The sequence below is a fragment of the Ammospiza nelsoni genome, chromosome 1 (assembly GCF_027579445.1).
Source record: "Ammospiza nelsoni isolate bAmmNel1 chromosome 1, bAmmNel1.pri, whole genome shotgun sequence".
Classification (NCBI taxonomy): domain Eukaryota; kingdom Metazoa; phylum Chordata; class Aves; order Passeriformes; family Passerellidae; genus Ammospiza; species Ammospiza nelsoni.
The window spans coordinates 137,031,795-137,049,751 of NC_080633.1; the positions used below are offsets into that span (position 1 = coordinate 137,031,795).

Below are 17,957 nucleotides of genomic sequence, written 5' to 3' on the forward strand. Positions count from 1 at the left end.
CTGGACTCAGGACTCTGGAAATACTTCCAGGCCATGAAGTGTGGGGAATAAGACTGTGATATCATTAATTACATTATTAAGTTATGCTAAAGTATGTTTTGCACTTTCAAAATAATAATGAAAAAACAAAAGGCGGTGATCCCTGTGTGGGACAAAACTTGAGTTAGCAAATCTTCCAGCAAATCTTCCACACTTCTATTTTATATGGAAATAAAACACTTTTTGCCTCATTAGTTTGTTTGGTAAAGCTTATTGAACACAAACCACTTGTAACAAAGTGATGTCAAAAGCCAATGACTGGTGGGCACTGCAAGCAGAGCTGCTCAAGGAGGCAATCAGATCACTGGGAAATGCCATCACCTCTGCACAGGGGTGGGAGGTCCCAGCTCTACAGCAGGAGGAGTGCAGAACCTTTAACATCTCTTCCAAAGCCAAACTATTCTATGATGGTTTTCAAGTCATGCAGAGCTTTTCTCAGGTGTTTTCTCTCATGTTTCTTGTGTCATAGCACTGGTTCAATGACAGAAATCACACCTTGCTGAGGCAACCAGGAAAAGGTGTTTGGATGAGATTAATATCTGCAGTAATTATTTTAAGATTATTATTAATGTTGCAACCATAATCAAACCCTGTATGGATCCATTGGGTTCAGTCCTTGCTTAAGAGCCCCTCTGTAGCCAGGCACAATAACTCTGGACATAAGTGTATGAATTTAGTGTCCACAATCTCCAGAATCTTTACAGACATTTGCAATTATCCCATGGCAAGAAAGATGTTAAAACCACACCTAGGCATAACCCAGTTTGATCACTGTGTTCCCCTGAAAGGTAACGTGACAGGTTAGCTGCCAAAACCTAGCTCAGGTTTCTGAACTGAAGGGTGCTGTGTCCTGGCAGGCTCAAGGCAGGTAGTGTTCTGCTAGTACCAAGAATTTAAGGCTTAAACATATCATATAGCAGGAAGCATCAGAAACCTACAGATTCCTGAGGACCTTTATCCTCTCTTAAGATGCAGAGAGTAGATCAACACCTCAAAGAGGAACTCCATGTCTATTTAAAATTGGATAACCAAAATTTGTTACAACACCCGGAAACTATGATATTTGATCTAGGAATGCTGATTTGGCATTTTAAACCTCCCTTTGACTCATAATCCTCCACAAACAGTCATTGTACCTTTTATCTTAATGTTTTGCCAGAGTAACACCACCATGACAGAGACAGGAGTGAGGTCAGGTCACACAAAACCCACGCCACCCCGCTTCCTTCCAGCCCACAGTGGGCACCAGTAGAGGCTGCTGGGCAAGGCACCAAGAAACTCTCCCTTGAGAACCAAGTTTCCTCTTCCTGCTCCACAGATCTCCTGAGAAAGGCCAAGCAAGTTGCTCTTCAGTGTCTCTGCGTGCAGGTTTCCACCTGAGAAATGAGAACAGCACTTTTCTTCCTTACAGGAGCAGCTTGAGGATAAATATGGTAAATTCTGAGCAGGTCAGGTTATAAGGGTGTTTAGATAAACACCAAAATTGAGCAAAAGAAGGTGGGAGAAAAGAGAACAATCATGCTAAATTCAGCTTTGTAAAAAAAAAAAAAAATTAAATACTTTCCATTTCTGTTTACTAATTTTAGTACATAAGACTTGCTTTTTCCTCTGTTTTTTTTTTTTTTTCTTTCTTTCTTTCTGGTTTTCTTTATGTCTCAACAAAGACTACTGTGTCATGATCAATTGTACAAATACAGCTAAGAAAGAAAGACAACATGCTCTCACTTTCAAGTTTTTCTTTTTGTAAGACTGGAAAGAGCAATGTTCTATTTGCATCTCAGTCTGAGAACTAATGGTTCACTGTTATCTTTGGACAAAAACCTGGGAAACCTTTCTGTGCAACTTGGGCAGCCTGGCAGAGGAGCACGACATGCATCAGGATGCTTTTGTTCAAAGACCAATTTCACAGTGTCTAGATAAAAATGGAACAAACAAGTTTTTAGAGTTTTAAGCTCTCTTATTTTTTGAAATTCAGAGGGTGAAATTATAAATGTCAAAATTCTTTAAAGTTATAAAGCAAATGCAAATCTACAACAATCAGAGGAAGTTGTTTGAGTCAGCATTGTCATCTGGTTTTGGAAGTGAAAGAGACAACACAGGTCTAGTGATTATCCAGTGGTTTTTCTTTAATTTTTATGAAGGGCACAGGTTTGTGTAGTCACTGGTTCTGCCACTATCTTTTAAAAGCTGTGCTTTACAGCTGTGTTTTAAGGAAACACTTCCCAGTAGCACAGCTTTACTCACATCAGGAATTACAACCAATATATGCAGCCACAGAAAGCATGAGAATCTGAACAGACTGATCCCGTGCAGATCAATAATCCTGCAGGACCTGTGCCACTCTGGATTATTTCCAGACATCTAGCAAGGCAGAAGCAGAGTCAGGACTTCAGTAACACCCATGCTGTGCATATTTTCTGCCAAAATTCTAACAAAATTTTAGCTTTCTAACATGTGCACTTTCACTTCTCTTTAGAAAGAGAGTAACTGCAATAACTGTTGCTTATCTCTGCACCCTTTGAAGGAAAGTCTGCTTTGAGGCTCCTTCTCCTTATTTACCAGCAGCTACCACACAGTGCTATCCAAAACACCATGAAATATTTTCTAAGAATAGGGACCTGCATGGTACCTTAGATAGTGCTGCACTGCAGCTTCACATCAAAAAGAGATGTTTGATGAAAACACAGGCATCAGGGGTCTTGTTCCTTTCACCTTAAATGAATTGAGATAATCTCCCTCTCTCCCCCACACATGCCTTCCATTCTTTGATGAAGTCTAAGCTTGCATCCTTGAAGGTCATAGGCTTGGAGGAATTTTCTTACATGGAAGAAAGATTTTTTAGAACCAGCTTGCACATTTTCCCTGGAATACCTATCACAAGGATTACATATTACACCCATATCAGTATTTGCAGTATTTGCACACACCCAGCACGCACATACCATTCCTAAGTCACACCTACTTTTTAGCTCCCCGTATAAAGCAATAAAAAATTAACTACTGACTTTTTTCTTTTTCTTTTTGAAAGAACTGCTTATTCCAGTTTGACTGTTCATAGATCTTTCTCAAAGTACAGCAAAACTCTGTCCTTTCTAACACAAAAATTCTATTCTTTCAGTCCATTTTAGCTGTGAAAGCTGTTCTTCATTACTGTAGTTTTTACCTTTATCTCTTCTCTGTCCTTTGTTTGTCTTTGATACTTAAGAGGGAAAGTTCAGTCTTTCCTCACTATGCAAACATTTCCCATGCTACACTAACCACACTGCTATCTGGGCTTCCACAAGTAGATTAAGAGGCTTGAATAGCACTCACCAATCAAGGGTTTTACACCTCAGGTTTGAACTTGGATATAAATGCCAACCAAGCTTGGACAGCTCTTTAATTGACTCCATGTGAAGGATTCATACCCTGTAGGTTTAAATATGCAAAACATTTAAGATATGCCCTCCATGATCTCAGCTGGCTGCAGAGACTGCAGCTGTGACATGCACAGTCTGTGGTGTGCAGGGCACAGAGAGGGTGCAGGGCACAGGAGAAACCAAAGGGAGGATCAGCATCTGTCTGAAACACTGTAATGTTGAAATGTTGACTTTACTCTTCGCACCAATATCCACACAGTGTCACATGGCAATGTAGCTGTGACACAAATTAAATGTATGTGAAACCACCCCAATGAAACTGTGCCTTCTCATGAAATCTTAGCCTCAATTTTGTATGCATCAGGTGAGTCAAAGTACCAAGGTAGTTTTTTTGATACTTTCCAAATACAAAATTAATAACCAGACTACTGCCATAAATATATTAAGTACCTTTAATGCTGCTTAGCATAAGTCTTTGTTATACACTTTCATCCATATACTCCAGTGTAAATGTATTTTGTACAACACAAAATATTTTTAAAAGTATATGACTCTAGATAAAATGTTCACAAAAATTTTCAATGCAATGACAGAATTGGGGGAAAAAAATCAGGCAGAGTACAAAATCTTAGAAAACAGATAAATGACAACATCCCATTGTAGTAATTCAGGATGACCAAGTGGTTCCATAGTCAGAAGGGTGCCACTCACTGCAGTGCCACCCACAAGAACCTGCCCTGGATCAGCAGGGCACTGCTGAGAGTGGCTGCCCCCCAGAGATCCTTGTACCTGACAAGTCTGAGAAAGTAGCCTCCCTGGCAGACACCCTTGCTGGCTCAAAGAGAGTGAGCAGGCCTGGGAATGAAGGAAATCCTGTCTTCCCATATGCAACCACTGCTGGTCTCTGCAGAATAATCAGGTGCACTGGCAAGACGTAGTGAACAAGATGCTTTACAAATGACAGGGAACCTTTATTGTCCCAGCTTATCTTTTTGGCACTATTCACAAAAGCAAACATTATTTACTAGCAAAATAACAAAATGTTTCACCATGTGCAAAACAACATGAATGTCATGGAGCAGAGCACAATGCTATAGTTTAGTTTTGCTAAGTCGTTTTCTGTATTTAATATTGCATGTCATCACACACCAGGATATTCAAGAGAGGCTCAATTAAACATCATTTGTGTGAAAAGCAAACTCCACAGTGGGTGGACCGCTTTGCATCCCACTGCTTTCAGCAAGATGTTGTACAGGCATCTGTCCAAATGAGAACACCTTTACAACACTGCAGCTTTAGAATGCAACAAATAACACACTGCAAGAATTGAGGTCAGACATTATTCACTATTTGGTAACATTCCATTCAAATGATACTGACTCACATAATACCTAACAAATGCAGCACTTGAAGTAGCAAGAACAAAGCTGTACTCCGACAAAGTTAAACAGTGCAAAAATTCCTGTTAAACAAAAATATACCATGTATATACACACACAACACAAATGCACTGTTTTGTTTTGTAGTATAAATAGATCTGATTGAGCTGAATTCCTAAAACTAATAAACAACTGATTGAAAGTCCCAGTTTTCATCTAGCATGGAACACAGTAAGCTTTAAGGCTCAGGTGACCCTAACCAGACACAGCTATAAGAGAATATAAAAAGATTTCACTGGATGGTTTTAAAAAATATTTTCTCTGTACATCAAAGTTAATAACATATATATACTGAGTTGGAATTTCAGAGTCAGCTTGGGCTCTGATCATGCAAAGGGCAGCACACAGAACACCCATGGCTCTACCAGGAGCCCCAAGGCTCTGCCTGTGTGGAGTGCACGGTAACGAAGCGCTTAATCCCAGGGCTTAACAAGGGGCAGCTTTTCAGCTGCCGGTGCAGTTAACATCTTGGCTTGGTTTCCAGTTCTTCCTCTTCTGGTGTAGCACTGGAGTTCTGTTGTCTGCTAATGACATGTCTCTGTCCCTAAACTCTCTAATACCTTACAATGAGTACACAGTAAAAGTAATTATCAGAAAGGGAAGAGATGGAAACTTTTTTTTTTTTTGTTGAAGAAATCCTGATTAGGGGTTACTTGCATTTAAATCAGATTTTAAGCAGGAAAAAAAAAGTCTTTTTAGAATTAAATTTCAGTAAAACAGACAAGTAGCACTTAATTTGATCTGAAGTGGAACATGTGGGCATTAACCACTCTTCAGCTATTATTTAGCCTCCATCTCCTTAATGCCAGGGCTGTGCTGCAACCATAACAAATAGCTGTTGCAAAGGCAAAAATCTAGAGGAGGAGCAGAGAAAAAAAAAAACAAGAAAAAATCAATCACACATTGTTCTACAATATTTTTATGTTCTAAAGTAATACAGGAACACAAGTGATTCAAAAGTGATTACCTCCCCCAATCAAAATGCTTAATAAGGTAGGAGAGGTTTGGGATCCTCTGAAGTCTTCTCAGGAACTTCTTTGTAAAAATCCCATTTTACTACTACCTCATTTTACTACTTTTCACTTGCTTGAGCAGACATTTAGAAATAGAATAAGAAACGTGATTTCTGCATAAGTTATGGTGAAAGCAATTATGTGTACGTACACTGTGTATTTCAGTTCTCTTATCTAGGCTGATCAAACATCAATCTCAGATGTTTCCAACTGAATGCTTTTACCCCAGCAAACATCAAAGCAGAAATCCCTCTAAAGAGCAGAACTCTTTTACTAGCACAAAACCAGAAACAACTCCCATCTGGCCTCCTTGACCAGATACCCAGCCATTAGAACAACTTCCTAGGCAGTGCCAGGGAAGTTGCTCCTGCTCCAGAACTGAACTGGACAGATTTGAACTGAAGGTCATGCCACATTGAAAGTGAATATGTAATGTACACTCAACAGAAGATATGAGAAACCAAATTTCTGAGAAAACATTTCTCATATTGTCCAGTGATAACAATGAATTCTGTTTCTTTTAATATACCAATTCAGTCATCCTTTACATACAAGTGTTAATTTGACTAACTAAAGTTTTGAATAAATGCGACACCATAGAACCATCACCTGTTAAAATGAACATATATGTATTTCTATGCACGGTATATAAATGTCAACTTAAAAGACAGAATGTTAGCAATCTTTTTTCTATTTGTCATGTGGCTGACAACACTGTTTTAATTAAATATTTCAAAGATTCAAAATCTTTTTCTGTATGTTTTGACTTCCTAAATATTGACTTCTGCAAAAAATGCAAAGACTACATTTATCTCATTCACTGTTTTCCAGCTATTCTTAATTAAGATACTCAGGCAAGTTACAAAAGAATCTTCTCCTCCTCTATCTTGACAGGGATTTGAAGGGCTTGAACAACTGAATTCTCCCTTAAAAAAATTAGTATGGAAGCAGGGAATGGTTTCTTGGAGTGCCCAGTATTCTGTCAGACAAAATGAGTGCAGAAACCATATATTCAGTGGGATCTGAACACACTAAACTAGGACTGAAGAGGTACACTTAGGGGTAGAATTTAAGATACTTGCTTAGTATAAAGATCCTCCCTTAGCTTAGGCACAGCTGGAACACCACTGCTGTCCTTGTGCCACATGGTCACCCAGGGATCAGATGTGTTACAGGCAGGGGGGTGACGTGAGGAACTCTGACACTGGGACACTGACACACCCAATTCACCTCCTCAGGGCCTGCCTTGCCAAAGCTAAAGGCTTTTCCTTTCTATTCTGCTCTTGCAGAGAGTGTGAACCTCACACCTTCAGTTCATCTGTTTTTATCTAAAGATGAACTCAAAGTGCTTACTGTGCTAAAGTTATGGTGCACAGTTTTAAGGACAAGAGATAACCACAGAGGGTTTAGAAGCTTAATAAATATATACAGTTCCCTGGTATGAAAGTCTCTGGATAAAAAATTAAGAGCAGTGGTTTCAGTTCTGTAAGTTAAGCCTGACACACCTCTACTCATCCCTGAAGAGTCCAGCCAGGATAAAACTAAATCCTGATATATTTTCTGATTCAGCTATGGACACCCACATCACTAAACACATTGATTCAGTGATGATGCAACTACAGTGAGAAAAATGTATTCTGGGCTTAGGCTACCAAGAAAAGCTCTCTAATGATTGCAGTAAGAGACACCAGGACCCTGATGTAGTAGGCACATATGGGAGATTCACAAAGATCTAGTCCATTTTTTTTTATCTCCATGGCATGGTCAGCACTATCTAAATGGTATAAAAAAAGCAATTTTGAGCACAGGTGTAAATTTCATACCTGATCCTTTGATAAAGGCTCAGTTGTTCTTTTTCTTCTAATAACCAAAACTGTTTTTACAAAATACCTTGTCTAAAAATTATAAGCTGTAGTGATCATATATTTAAAACACTACAGTGAAGAGTATGAACCCTACACTATACTGAAGAGTAAGCAGCTATCTATAACCATTAGCTTATACCAATATTTTTGCATATTTCTTGTTAGACACTACTTGCTGCTGTCAAAGGCAATTCTTTCTCTCACAGCTCCTCTTTCAATTCCAGTTTGCTGTTAAATTCCCAAGCTGAATGGCTGGCTACAAGTGCTTGCTACAGACATGTGCTGCCCTGGTACAAACACACAGAACACATACCGAGGCTGCTATGCTAATGTTATATTCACGACCACTCAGAATCGTCTCTTGTGTGGTGGAGTTGAATTTGCGGGGAAGGTAATGCAGAGATGTCGTTGCTGCTTGCAGTAGGAATGCTCCAAAATAAAAGACAAAAGTAGCCCCATGGAAAATAAAATCCTAAAAAGCAAATAACAGAATCAGTCTGAGCTCCAATACATGTCTAATTCTTCTCATCTCAATACAAATGAAAACACTGAAACATGAAAAAAGAACTGATAACACTAACTTGAGATAAGCAGTGTTAACCTGGACATGTTTTCACAGCTTCTTGTAATTATAAGCAACTCACTAACATTATTAGTGATAAAGGCCTCTCCTTCTCCCCAAATCTTATATTCTTTCAAATTAAGAGGCACCTGCTCATCTTTATATATACATGCTGACATTTTAGACCACCTTAAAGTTTGTGGAGTTTACAGAAATCTCCCTTCAGACAGATAAAAAATAAGACATACACAGGCCAACTTGGTCACAATTCAAGCAGTACAATACAGTCTTGCAATCCCATAAGACCCTTCTCAGCTATAATCAAAGCTTCAAAGATCTTCCTTCCATGCTTAAATTTTGCTTCTCTAAATGCCCAGAAACAACTCGGCTTTAACACAACTAAAATGTCCAATGTCCCAATGCAATGAAATTCAAGAATTGAGGTATTTCCACAACTCTCTCTGACTTGGCTCTACCCAATAGTAAGCAACCTGACAGTTCCTTGTGATATTGTGGAATAAAATGTCTAAGACTTGTGCAGACAGGTTTTAGGATTTACTTCAAATATGCTTCTCTCCTGGCCTTCTCCAGGAAACTCCCTCCTCTGTGATGAATGCTAACTGAATGTAAGGTTTAAACACCTAACTTCCATTTCTGGGTTTCATTACTGACACACATAAAAAAGGTCTGGTGCCTTTGCAGGCCCTAGTTCAGAGCCCAGTGTTCCAGCAGCAAGATGTAAGGCATGTTCCAGTACAGTTTAAAATGTCTAAAGTATTCTTCCAACATCTCCTTCTGTTATTCAGTCTGAAAAGCTGACATTTGCACTGCACTCAATTTTTGATCCATACAACATGTACTTTGTGCCTATACCTGTGAAGGTCTGCAAAAGCCACAGAGACAATATTTAAAATATATGCAAGTATATGTATGCTTTATGATACATGTGATATGCAGTCTAACTCCAGTACTAATGAGTTCTTGATGAACTTTAGCTTCACTTGAGTGCAATAGACTATCAGTATGCCTGGAGTGAGAAGCCAGGACATTTTGTGTGTGTCCAGCAGACAGCACTCTTCTGCACTAGAAATTACTGTGAGACATCCTCACCTGCTGCCTGCCTGAGAGCAGGGAGAATGTGCTGCACTACCCTGTCCAGAGAAATGCATTTTCTCCAGAGATGGGAGATTTCCTTTTAATTGAAAGAATCTTCTTTTCAAACTCATTACTTGTTCTGTATTTGATTGCAGCTAAAGCTACTTCAAGCACACCCTAGTCAGTTTTGATTAGTAATGATATAAGCTGCTACTACAGTTCCCCATTCCACTCAGATCAGGAATGACTGCATACAGGAGAGATATTTTTCAGGAGAGACTCTTTCATCTCCTTCATTCTCCTGCCTAACCCTCTAATTTCCTTCTCCTGGCAGCAATTATAGTGAAGCTCTGTAGCATCAGTAAGGTTTCACATTTACACGGTTATGGTTTCTGTGACTAAAACCCCTAAGACCTTATGAGGGACCTTTTTATGGGTTTTAGTAATTGTTATCATAGTGCCTAACTCCCACACTTGTATAATCATTGAAACCTCAAACAAAGTGCATGCAGAACACTATCAGAGCAGCATGATAATTTAGTTCACATCTAATTTTGTAAATGATTGTGAGCTATGAGTCAGGCTGTAAAGGGCAGTACTTGTCATACCATCTGGTTTAATACACTGATGTACTGAGCAATGCAGCTCCATAAGGTCCATCTTTTCCAGTGTGTACCATCTTATTTTTTAAAATATCTCTATTAGTATAAGCAGATATACTTACAATGTAAGGTATTACTAAATCCTGGACTGCATTTATAGTAACAAAAATAGTTTTACTACTTCCAGTAACTAATTACTTATTTGCAACAGAAGGTAAAAAAACCCCAACTTGTCACAGACACAAACTAAAGAGTTTAGTGTCAACAAGTTACAAAACATTTGGGTACCTGAAAATAGTGGTAAAGTGTCTTATTTTTGTTGACAGGTGGAAGGGGCTGGGTTTCAGCTGCCAAGTTAGAGATAAAATTATTCCCTCTGCATTCCCTCTGACTGAGTTCTGTCAGCTTTTTTTAAAGTCACAGACGTAGTTTGTATATAAGTCATGTATACATTTCCTGATATAGAAAATTTTCTAGCAAATTATTAAATACAAGGGACAAAATTAACTTTACAACAAACTGCCAGCATCAAGTAGCCAATACGTAACACACACAATTGTTATAAGTTGAAATTTGTATAGGATTTTCGGTCTAAGGCTTTGTCCTTACCCAGCAACTCTTAAATAGATGCACGACTGCAAACTGGCAAACAGTTTCAATGAAACCCAGGACACTATTAATTTACTTTAGTTATGCTCAAGGGCTTTGTTGCATCATAATTCGTGAGGATGTTGCAGCATAAATCCCTGTAAAGGTCTCTGTGATTGTAACTGATTATTAGCCTAATTACTGCCTGTATTGTGCTGGAAAGCTGATGCTGTATGTATGTTTATTCACTATCAAAATGCTACAGTTTGTTTTCTAATAGAATCCAGTCTGTTAGCACTGATGTGCTTTGATTTATCAGAGCTCCAAACTCATAAGCTTTATGATTTGCTTTAAAGAACTTTTCTTTTAAGGGCCTATCCATAAATTACCTGAACAGATAAATATCCACATTGGAATTGCATACTGAAGCATGCAATTCCAGGTATGACCAAGGGAAATGTCAATAGGAAAACTAAGCTCCCCAGGAGCAAAGTGAAGCTGATCAGCAGTTACAGGCAGACATACTTCAATGGTTTAGAAGTTGCAATCCTTTTGGAAGAATATTTTTTGAAAATTAAAAATTCCGATCACAGTTATGCCACTTCTTACTATTCACTTCCAGTAATATAAGAGAGTGCAATATAATCTCATGCTTAACTACTTGAGTATTAAAAACTCAAAGTAAAACACAGTTAACAGTCACAAAGGAGCATGTAAATTAACAGTCAATAACCTGAGGCATCCATGTTGTTGGCAAAAACTAATACAAAAAACTTCCCTTTTTTAAGAGGAAGTTATAGTCTGAGAACTACTGGCACAAACCATGACAATAAATTACAGCAAGATTCAGGCTCGTTTTCAAAATTCTCAAAATTCTCTGTCTTCAAAATCTCAGCAAAGAATACTTATATCTGTAGTCTCACCAAGGTCCCTCTAAGAAAGATGAAGACATTAAGTCTCCTAATAAGATGTTATGATAAATCATAGCGCAAGTTATGATGTCTTTTACCACCTAAGGTCCAATAGCCACTCACCATTGCTACCTTAGCTTTGAGGAATTGACCCAAAAGTCACCAGTAGACTTTCTTAGGAACTGGAGGGGACCTTCTGGGTGCAGAAGTCCAGTCTGTGCTATCTCAGACAACCACATCACATAGTATATTCACAAATGCATCCTTTCCTTTATAATATTTGATATATCTTTCTACATCCCATTATTCACAAGGTGTTACTACCACTTCTCAAATAATCAGAAAGTATTTTCTGATTTCCAGTGTACAATAATTCCTGGCCATTTAAACCAATTTCTTGTCATGCAATGTTAAGTTATTCCTCTTCCTGCTGCTCATACATTTTATGTGCTCAGAGAGGACAAGTGTACTCCTTCAAACAGTTTCAAAAGCTCCTTTAGCCTCCATCATAAAAGTTTCCTCTGCCACCTCTGTAACCCTATTCTTTCTTTTCCTGGTTTTGAATTCCTGTTTGAAAAACTCTGTGCTGAAGCAGAAAGGCAAGTGTTAAGACTTAGGATCAACAATTCTCATTAAATAATTTTCAGTTTATAAAACAAATGGAATCCTTAAATAAAGAAAAGATCTCACCGCCTGGTTCCAGTTGACAGCAATTCTATTTGCATAACCAAAGAGGAACACAGAGAGGAACACAATGGAGAGGCACCATGCTGTCACTGCCACAAACATCACCCATCCCTGCAGCAGTGGCAGTGGAATCTGGGTAGAGGCGACCAAAATCCAGACTATTGTTCCAAACACCTGCAAGGAAAGGAATACAGAGAATAAACTGGATAACTTTTACTCAGTCCTTTCTGCCTAAGAACTGATATCACACTTTACATGTCATCAGATGACTCTTAGGAACCAAGAGGAAACACTTCAAAAGTACTCAGAGATACCAAGTTCTCCTCTCAGAAATGATAGGCACTAAGTGGTGAAAAGACAAAGCTACTCTGAAATTCCAAAATGCTCTTAAAATAGTCTTGAAAATGGGATTTACAAACCCAGGTGACTTGTGTGCTGCTGCTGCTGCTGAAAATTTTACCCTCACTGTAAGTTTGAGCAATATATAAGAAGTGTGAAAACACAGTTCACACATACCACACATCTCTCTATATATACACAAATTAGCACAAAAAGGATGTACTTCTACTACTCTGAATTCAATCTCATACTGTTTTGCTTTGTAGTCCTAATCAGATGAGATACAGAAAGGACATAAAAAGACACTCATTTTTTCAATGTATTTGTAATACTAAGCTAAAAGAGGACACAAAGTACTAAAGCAAAAGAAAAAACTACAATACAGAATAAGATTAGTTGTAAACTATGCTGTAAAGACTAGAAAAATATAGAGCTTTCCAGACTCATCATAACTTGAAGAAGAATTCAGCAGTGCCAATTTTCATTTCAGCATACTCCTCACAGCAAATGAGTGTAGGGATGCTGTGCTAGGGATGGCCTGATGGAGAATTTACATACTCTAAGGCTTCCCTTAATCAACTCTTGGCCTAAGGAATGCTACTATTTCTTCCTGAAAATCCTGCCTCTTAATAAAAAAGGATAAATAGATGACAATTATGCTTCACTCCAAGTATGTTTGCTTATTACAGAATCTTTCTGAACTTCTGAATCCAACCTGTTGAATAGTGTCAACTAAAATCTATTTCCAAGCACAAGTTACTGCTTTCCTGTTTAAATTCTACAGATTTACAAACCAGGAAGTCAGAGGTTACATTTTCAGATTCAGAGAGCTCTCTTTTGTATCACGGTTGGATAAGAGATACCTTTCAAAAGATGCCTGCTATAAAATTAGCTGGTTCCTCTCTGGCGTTACACTGCAGCAGCACATATGTAAAGATGCATTGCTAATCTCAGTTCAAAGCTCCCATGGGTTTATGTACTACTGTTCAAGTTGTTCTCTAGGGTTCCCTTTTTAACTGTGTAGAACCAAACTTTCTCTAGTTTCACAAGACTGCAGGTGCAAGTCCGTTACTTGGTGACCAGAGAGTGATGGGCAGTGAGGAAGCAAAAGGGATAGCAGAAAGTGTCTGTTAAACAAAAAACAGAGACACATGAAATGTTTTCAGTATTTTGAATGTGCAAACTTGCAGGGTTCCTTAAAAATACATTTAGAACTGTATTAGAGAGACTGCTAATCTCAGCAGCCACTGCTGTGCTGTTTCCTGACACGACACCTGTCCACTACAGCCCGGCTGTCAGATGCACAACTGGTTGGCCAACCGAATTAACCTTTTGTCCCTGCTGCCTCCTGGCCTGATTTAGTGCCCGGACTTGTGTTTCGAGTTTCGACTTGTTCCTTGCTCAGGTACAATCTTACAGCTTGTGAGGTGGGATACAGCTCACAGGCTGCGACCCAAACAGTATTCTGCTCTGATCATAAGACAAAAATTAAATTAATAAAGTCAGATGAGTTATACCAAGCCTTTTTGGTTTTTATCTCCCACTAATCAGTGGCACTACAGAGCGTGATATCCAACCTCAGCTCAAAGGTCCTCAGCCCTGCGTACACCAGCGAGGTCTAACACACACATGACATTGAACACACTTGTAGGAGTCTGTAGAGGACGCGAAACACGCGCAGACACAGCCCGGTATAACTCTCCGTGGTGTCTTTTTGGGCCGGGGGGAGAGCGCGGCTCAAAGCCCTCGGCAGCTCCAGCAGCCCCGCGAACCCATCAGTGTGCGGGGCCGCGGAGCCCGGCTCGAGGGGCCGCAGCCGCAGAGCCCCGGCCCAGCCCCGGCCCGGCCGCGGCCCCACACCTGCCCCGCTCACAAAATGGCAGGTGAGCACACGGGCAGGCCCGCGGCCGCTCCCACCCGGCCCCTCGCACTCACGATCTCCAGGAAGATGACGGCTCCCGAGAAGGTGCGCAGGATCTCCAGGCCGGAGGGCAGCGTGACCCGCGGAGGCGGGAAGTAGGGAGCGGGGTTGGGAGGCGGCGGCATGGACGAGGCTCCCCTGGGTAACATGTTGCTGCGGCGGCGGCGGCTGTGCCCAGCGCGGCCAGGTGGGCGAGCGGGGAGCGCTGAGGGCGGGCGCAGGTGCGGGCGGGCCGGGCCGCGCCTCCCCTGCCCGGCCCGGCGCCGGCACCGCCCCGCAGCCGCCGCGCCTCGCCCGGGGCCGGGCACCGGGGCTGGGAGCGGGGCTGGGAGCGGGGCTGGGAGCGGGCCGGCTCCGGCCGCTGCCTCTCGGCTTCGCCAGGAGCGCGGCGCTCCGCATTCACGAGTCCTGAATCAGGCCGGCCGGACTCGGGGCGTGATTTCCTAATGCCGGTTTGCAAAAGGTTGTTATTTACCTTCTGGTTACGGATATTTGGGCTTGGAAGTTGCGTGGTTGCACTTTTTGTGTTTATTAAAGGAGCCTACTATGTTATCCATTCAAAATATTGAAAACGTTTCATTTGTATCTTCTTTTTGTTCAGTCTGGCTCAGCTGTGCACCACTGCTTAAAAGTAGTAGAAAATGTTTGTAAAAGTTTGGGGTAGAGAAAGGTACACATTCACCAGACAATTTATAATCAATTTCTTTTCTTTTGCTTCTTTGTATAAGCATCTTCTCCAGATGAAGGATATGTCATCCAGCAACGTTACACATATTTCTCCCGTCGTGACTTAGGCTGAGCTGTCCTGCCTCTGGAATGAGCAAGACTGAGTTTCACCCAGAGTTTATCCCCCACAGGTACAGCTGCGACTTTAGAGATAGTTTCATGCAAGTGTGTGTATCTGCTCTGGAAGTTGAACTAGCTTGGGCATGAAGATTATATTCCTTTATTTTTGGATGCATGATGTGTCTCAGATATGTTTTTATGATGACAAGAAATGCCACATCCTGAGATGCCTGTTATCCCCACCCCAATCCAAGCCCTGGGTAGAGAGCAGTTGGCTCCATAAAACAGGACTCATCTGTGTTTCTGACATACCATTCTGTACATAAATAGGATTGTGATGTTTTCAATATGCATTAATAACTGCTTGGCTTTGAAATCATGGCTTCTAAAGGAGGAACAAGCAAAAGTTTGCATTCTTTCTTGTGCTCTGTCTTCATCCCTATGCCTCTTGTAGCTGGATGTCTCTTGAACTCAACTAGGAGATGTGGGATTGAACACCCATTAGGCTGAAGAAAGCACTAAGCCCAGCCTCCCCTCTTTTCTGAGTGCATTACCCCCATCACTTATCCAATGAGATAATATTTTATCTTCTAGACCTATTTAAAAAATTAACCTTGTGTCCCATCCTTTTATCTTCAGGAAAATACTTAAGGCGTTGGAAGTGCATGCCTACAGGACCTGGTTTGGGTGTGTTTTGGAAAGGAATGGGGTTCATACTTGTGCCTTCTTTTTGGGGTTGCATTCTGGAGACCAGATGTCAAAATAATGTCACAGTCTGGCCCTAAATCTGTTAAGACTGCCCTGCAGAGGGAGAAGTCTGAGTGGGTGGAAAACGGTTGGTTTATGATTCAGAACAAGAAATGTGATTGTCCTTATCTTACAAAAAGGAAGTACAAATAATGCTTGGTCATAAACATTTCCAGTGTTACTATCCAGCTGCATAGTTAATCTGTGTGAACTCCAGCAGTACTGGATTTTACTAATGATTGCATACCATGTGCAGTCACTGTTTCTTGCTTGTAAATACCATTTCTTTTTACCTGCACATTCCTTATAACACTTATTTTATTGAAATTTAGTCGAAATTTCTTAGAAATTTTGACAAAAAAGTCCAAATTTAACTTTCACAACTAGGTATAGATCCACTGAGTAGATTTTTGGCTGTGCTTTTTCCTAAATTCTAATAATTTAAATTAAAGTGGTTGTTTAAATTATTTTTGTTGTGTTCAGGCAAGGTGTGCTACAGTGCCATGTGGGATTGCTTTTATACTGATTCATGTACTGTTTGAGTCTTTAAAGAACCAGATTTTTAAAGCTATTAATGTCAGGATTGCATTTTCAAGTTTCCACACAAAAGCATATGTTTGTGTTGAACTGCTTTTTAATAGCATTTTTGTGTAACTGAATTGCATCTTGGCATGTTACAAGGTAAACTAATGATGCAGCTTCCAGTCCACCAAAGTCAACAAGTAGACAGAAGTATATTGATTCACTGTGTGTAGGAAAGTCTGTCCATACAACCACAAGGACTAAAAACTGCTCATAAATGGCTGTAAAAAGCTCTTTTCCCTTCATGTTATGGTTATGGCAGTCAGTGTAAAGGAGGCATGTCACAGAACTTCTAAACCAGTTGCTATCAATTTTAGATTATGAAAATTAATTGATTATTTAATTCCACATATAGTGATTTGCATATTATATATAGAACTGAAAATATATTTTTTGGAATGCTGTAATTCTCCTCCAGGTGACCAACAATTAGAATAATGCAGTAAGTTATGAAAATCTGTAGTCAGCTATAATAAAAGATAAATCAGTATTTTGAAAAAACATATCCATCATACTGGATATGAAAATTACACTCAGACTACCTTTTGTGATGTATGGTATGATACTTCTGGAAGAGCTGAATATTAGTGAGGATAATAGAATAATAGGTGAAAGTAATGTCAATTTCAGAATTCGTGGTCCTTAACACCTTATCAGAGTCTGTTATCAGAAGCACTTCAGGAAGAGATGTAATCTCATGTCCTGTTTTACAGTGTGCACAAGGGTGGTCTGCCAAAGTGGTCAAAGGGATGGAAAATACAAACCAAATAAATGATAGTAACCCTATTCTCCTGTGGCTCTGTTTATGCACAAGCAGATTGCTCCTAGGCAGAGTGGAGCTAAGCAAGGTTTTCCAGACAGGATCTGCTTCTTTCTTCTGGTTACTTTCTTGTTCTGGAGGAAGTTGCTCCCAAAAGTCATCTGTGTTTCTTTTAGATTTGCAAAGCTGTTTTTTCTTAAAATGGAATGTAAACTCTCCTAATCCTATAGTTAGTTACATATCAAAAATAGAAAGCCTGGAGCTGATCATGCAAAACAAGCTTTTTGTTTATGGATGAAATAATTTAACATGCTCCTGGAAATTGCATGTAGGATTCTAATCTCATACTGGTACAAACTCTGGAGTCATTCCCCTTTAGCCAGTGAAATTAAATAGGCGTAAAACTGGTTTGCATAAGATGAGTGATAAGGAAAGCCTTTAGCATCATTTGTGTAGTGTATTTACTCAGAGGTAACAGAACTGCAGGGTCATGGTTGTACCTATGCATATTATGAATTAATGTGCAAATACCCCCACATTGTTGAGGTTTCTTGGGAGGCGGTGCAACAGTTTTAGATTTTTTAACAAGCAGGGCCACACTTGTGAATTCATGCTTCTTGCTTCGTTACACTGAAATGTCTCACTTCATCCAGTTAAACTGA

At 39.9% G+C, this 17,957-nt stretch overlaps 1 protein-coding gene across 1 annotated transcript; it reads right to left on the reverse strand.

Annotated features, from left to right (window-relative positions):
* Positions 1-3,832: 3,832 nt before the first annotated feature.
* On the reverse strand, positions 3,833-14,656 carry MAL2 (mal, T cell differentiation protein 2). The gene is made up of 4 exons (XM_059488265.1): positions 14,435-14,656; positions 12,164-12,334; positions 8,029-8,187; positions 3,833-5,691 (listed from the first exon to the last, which is right to left on the reverse strand). Exons 1-4 carry the CDS (start codon positions 14,567-14,569, stop codon positions 5,611-5,613), a joined length of 546 nt encoding a protein of 181 aa, XP_059344248.1. The 5' UTR covers positions 14,570-14,656; the 3' UTR covers positions 3,833-5,610.
* Between the last annotated feature and the right edge of the window lie 3,301 nt (positions 14,657-17,957).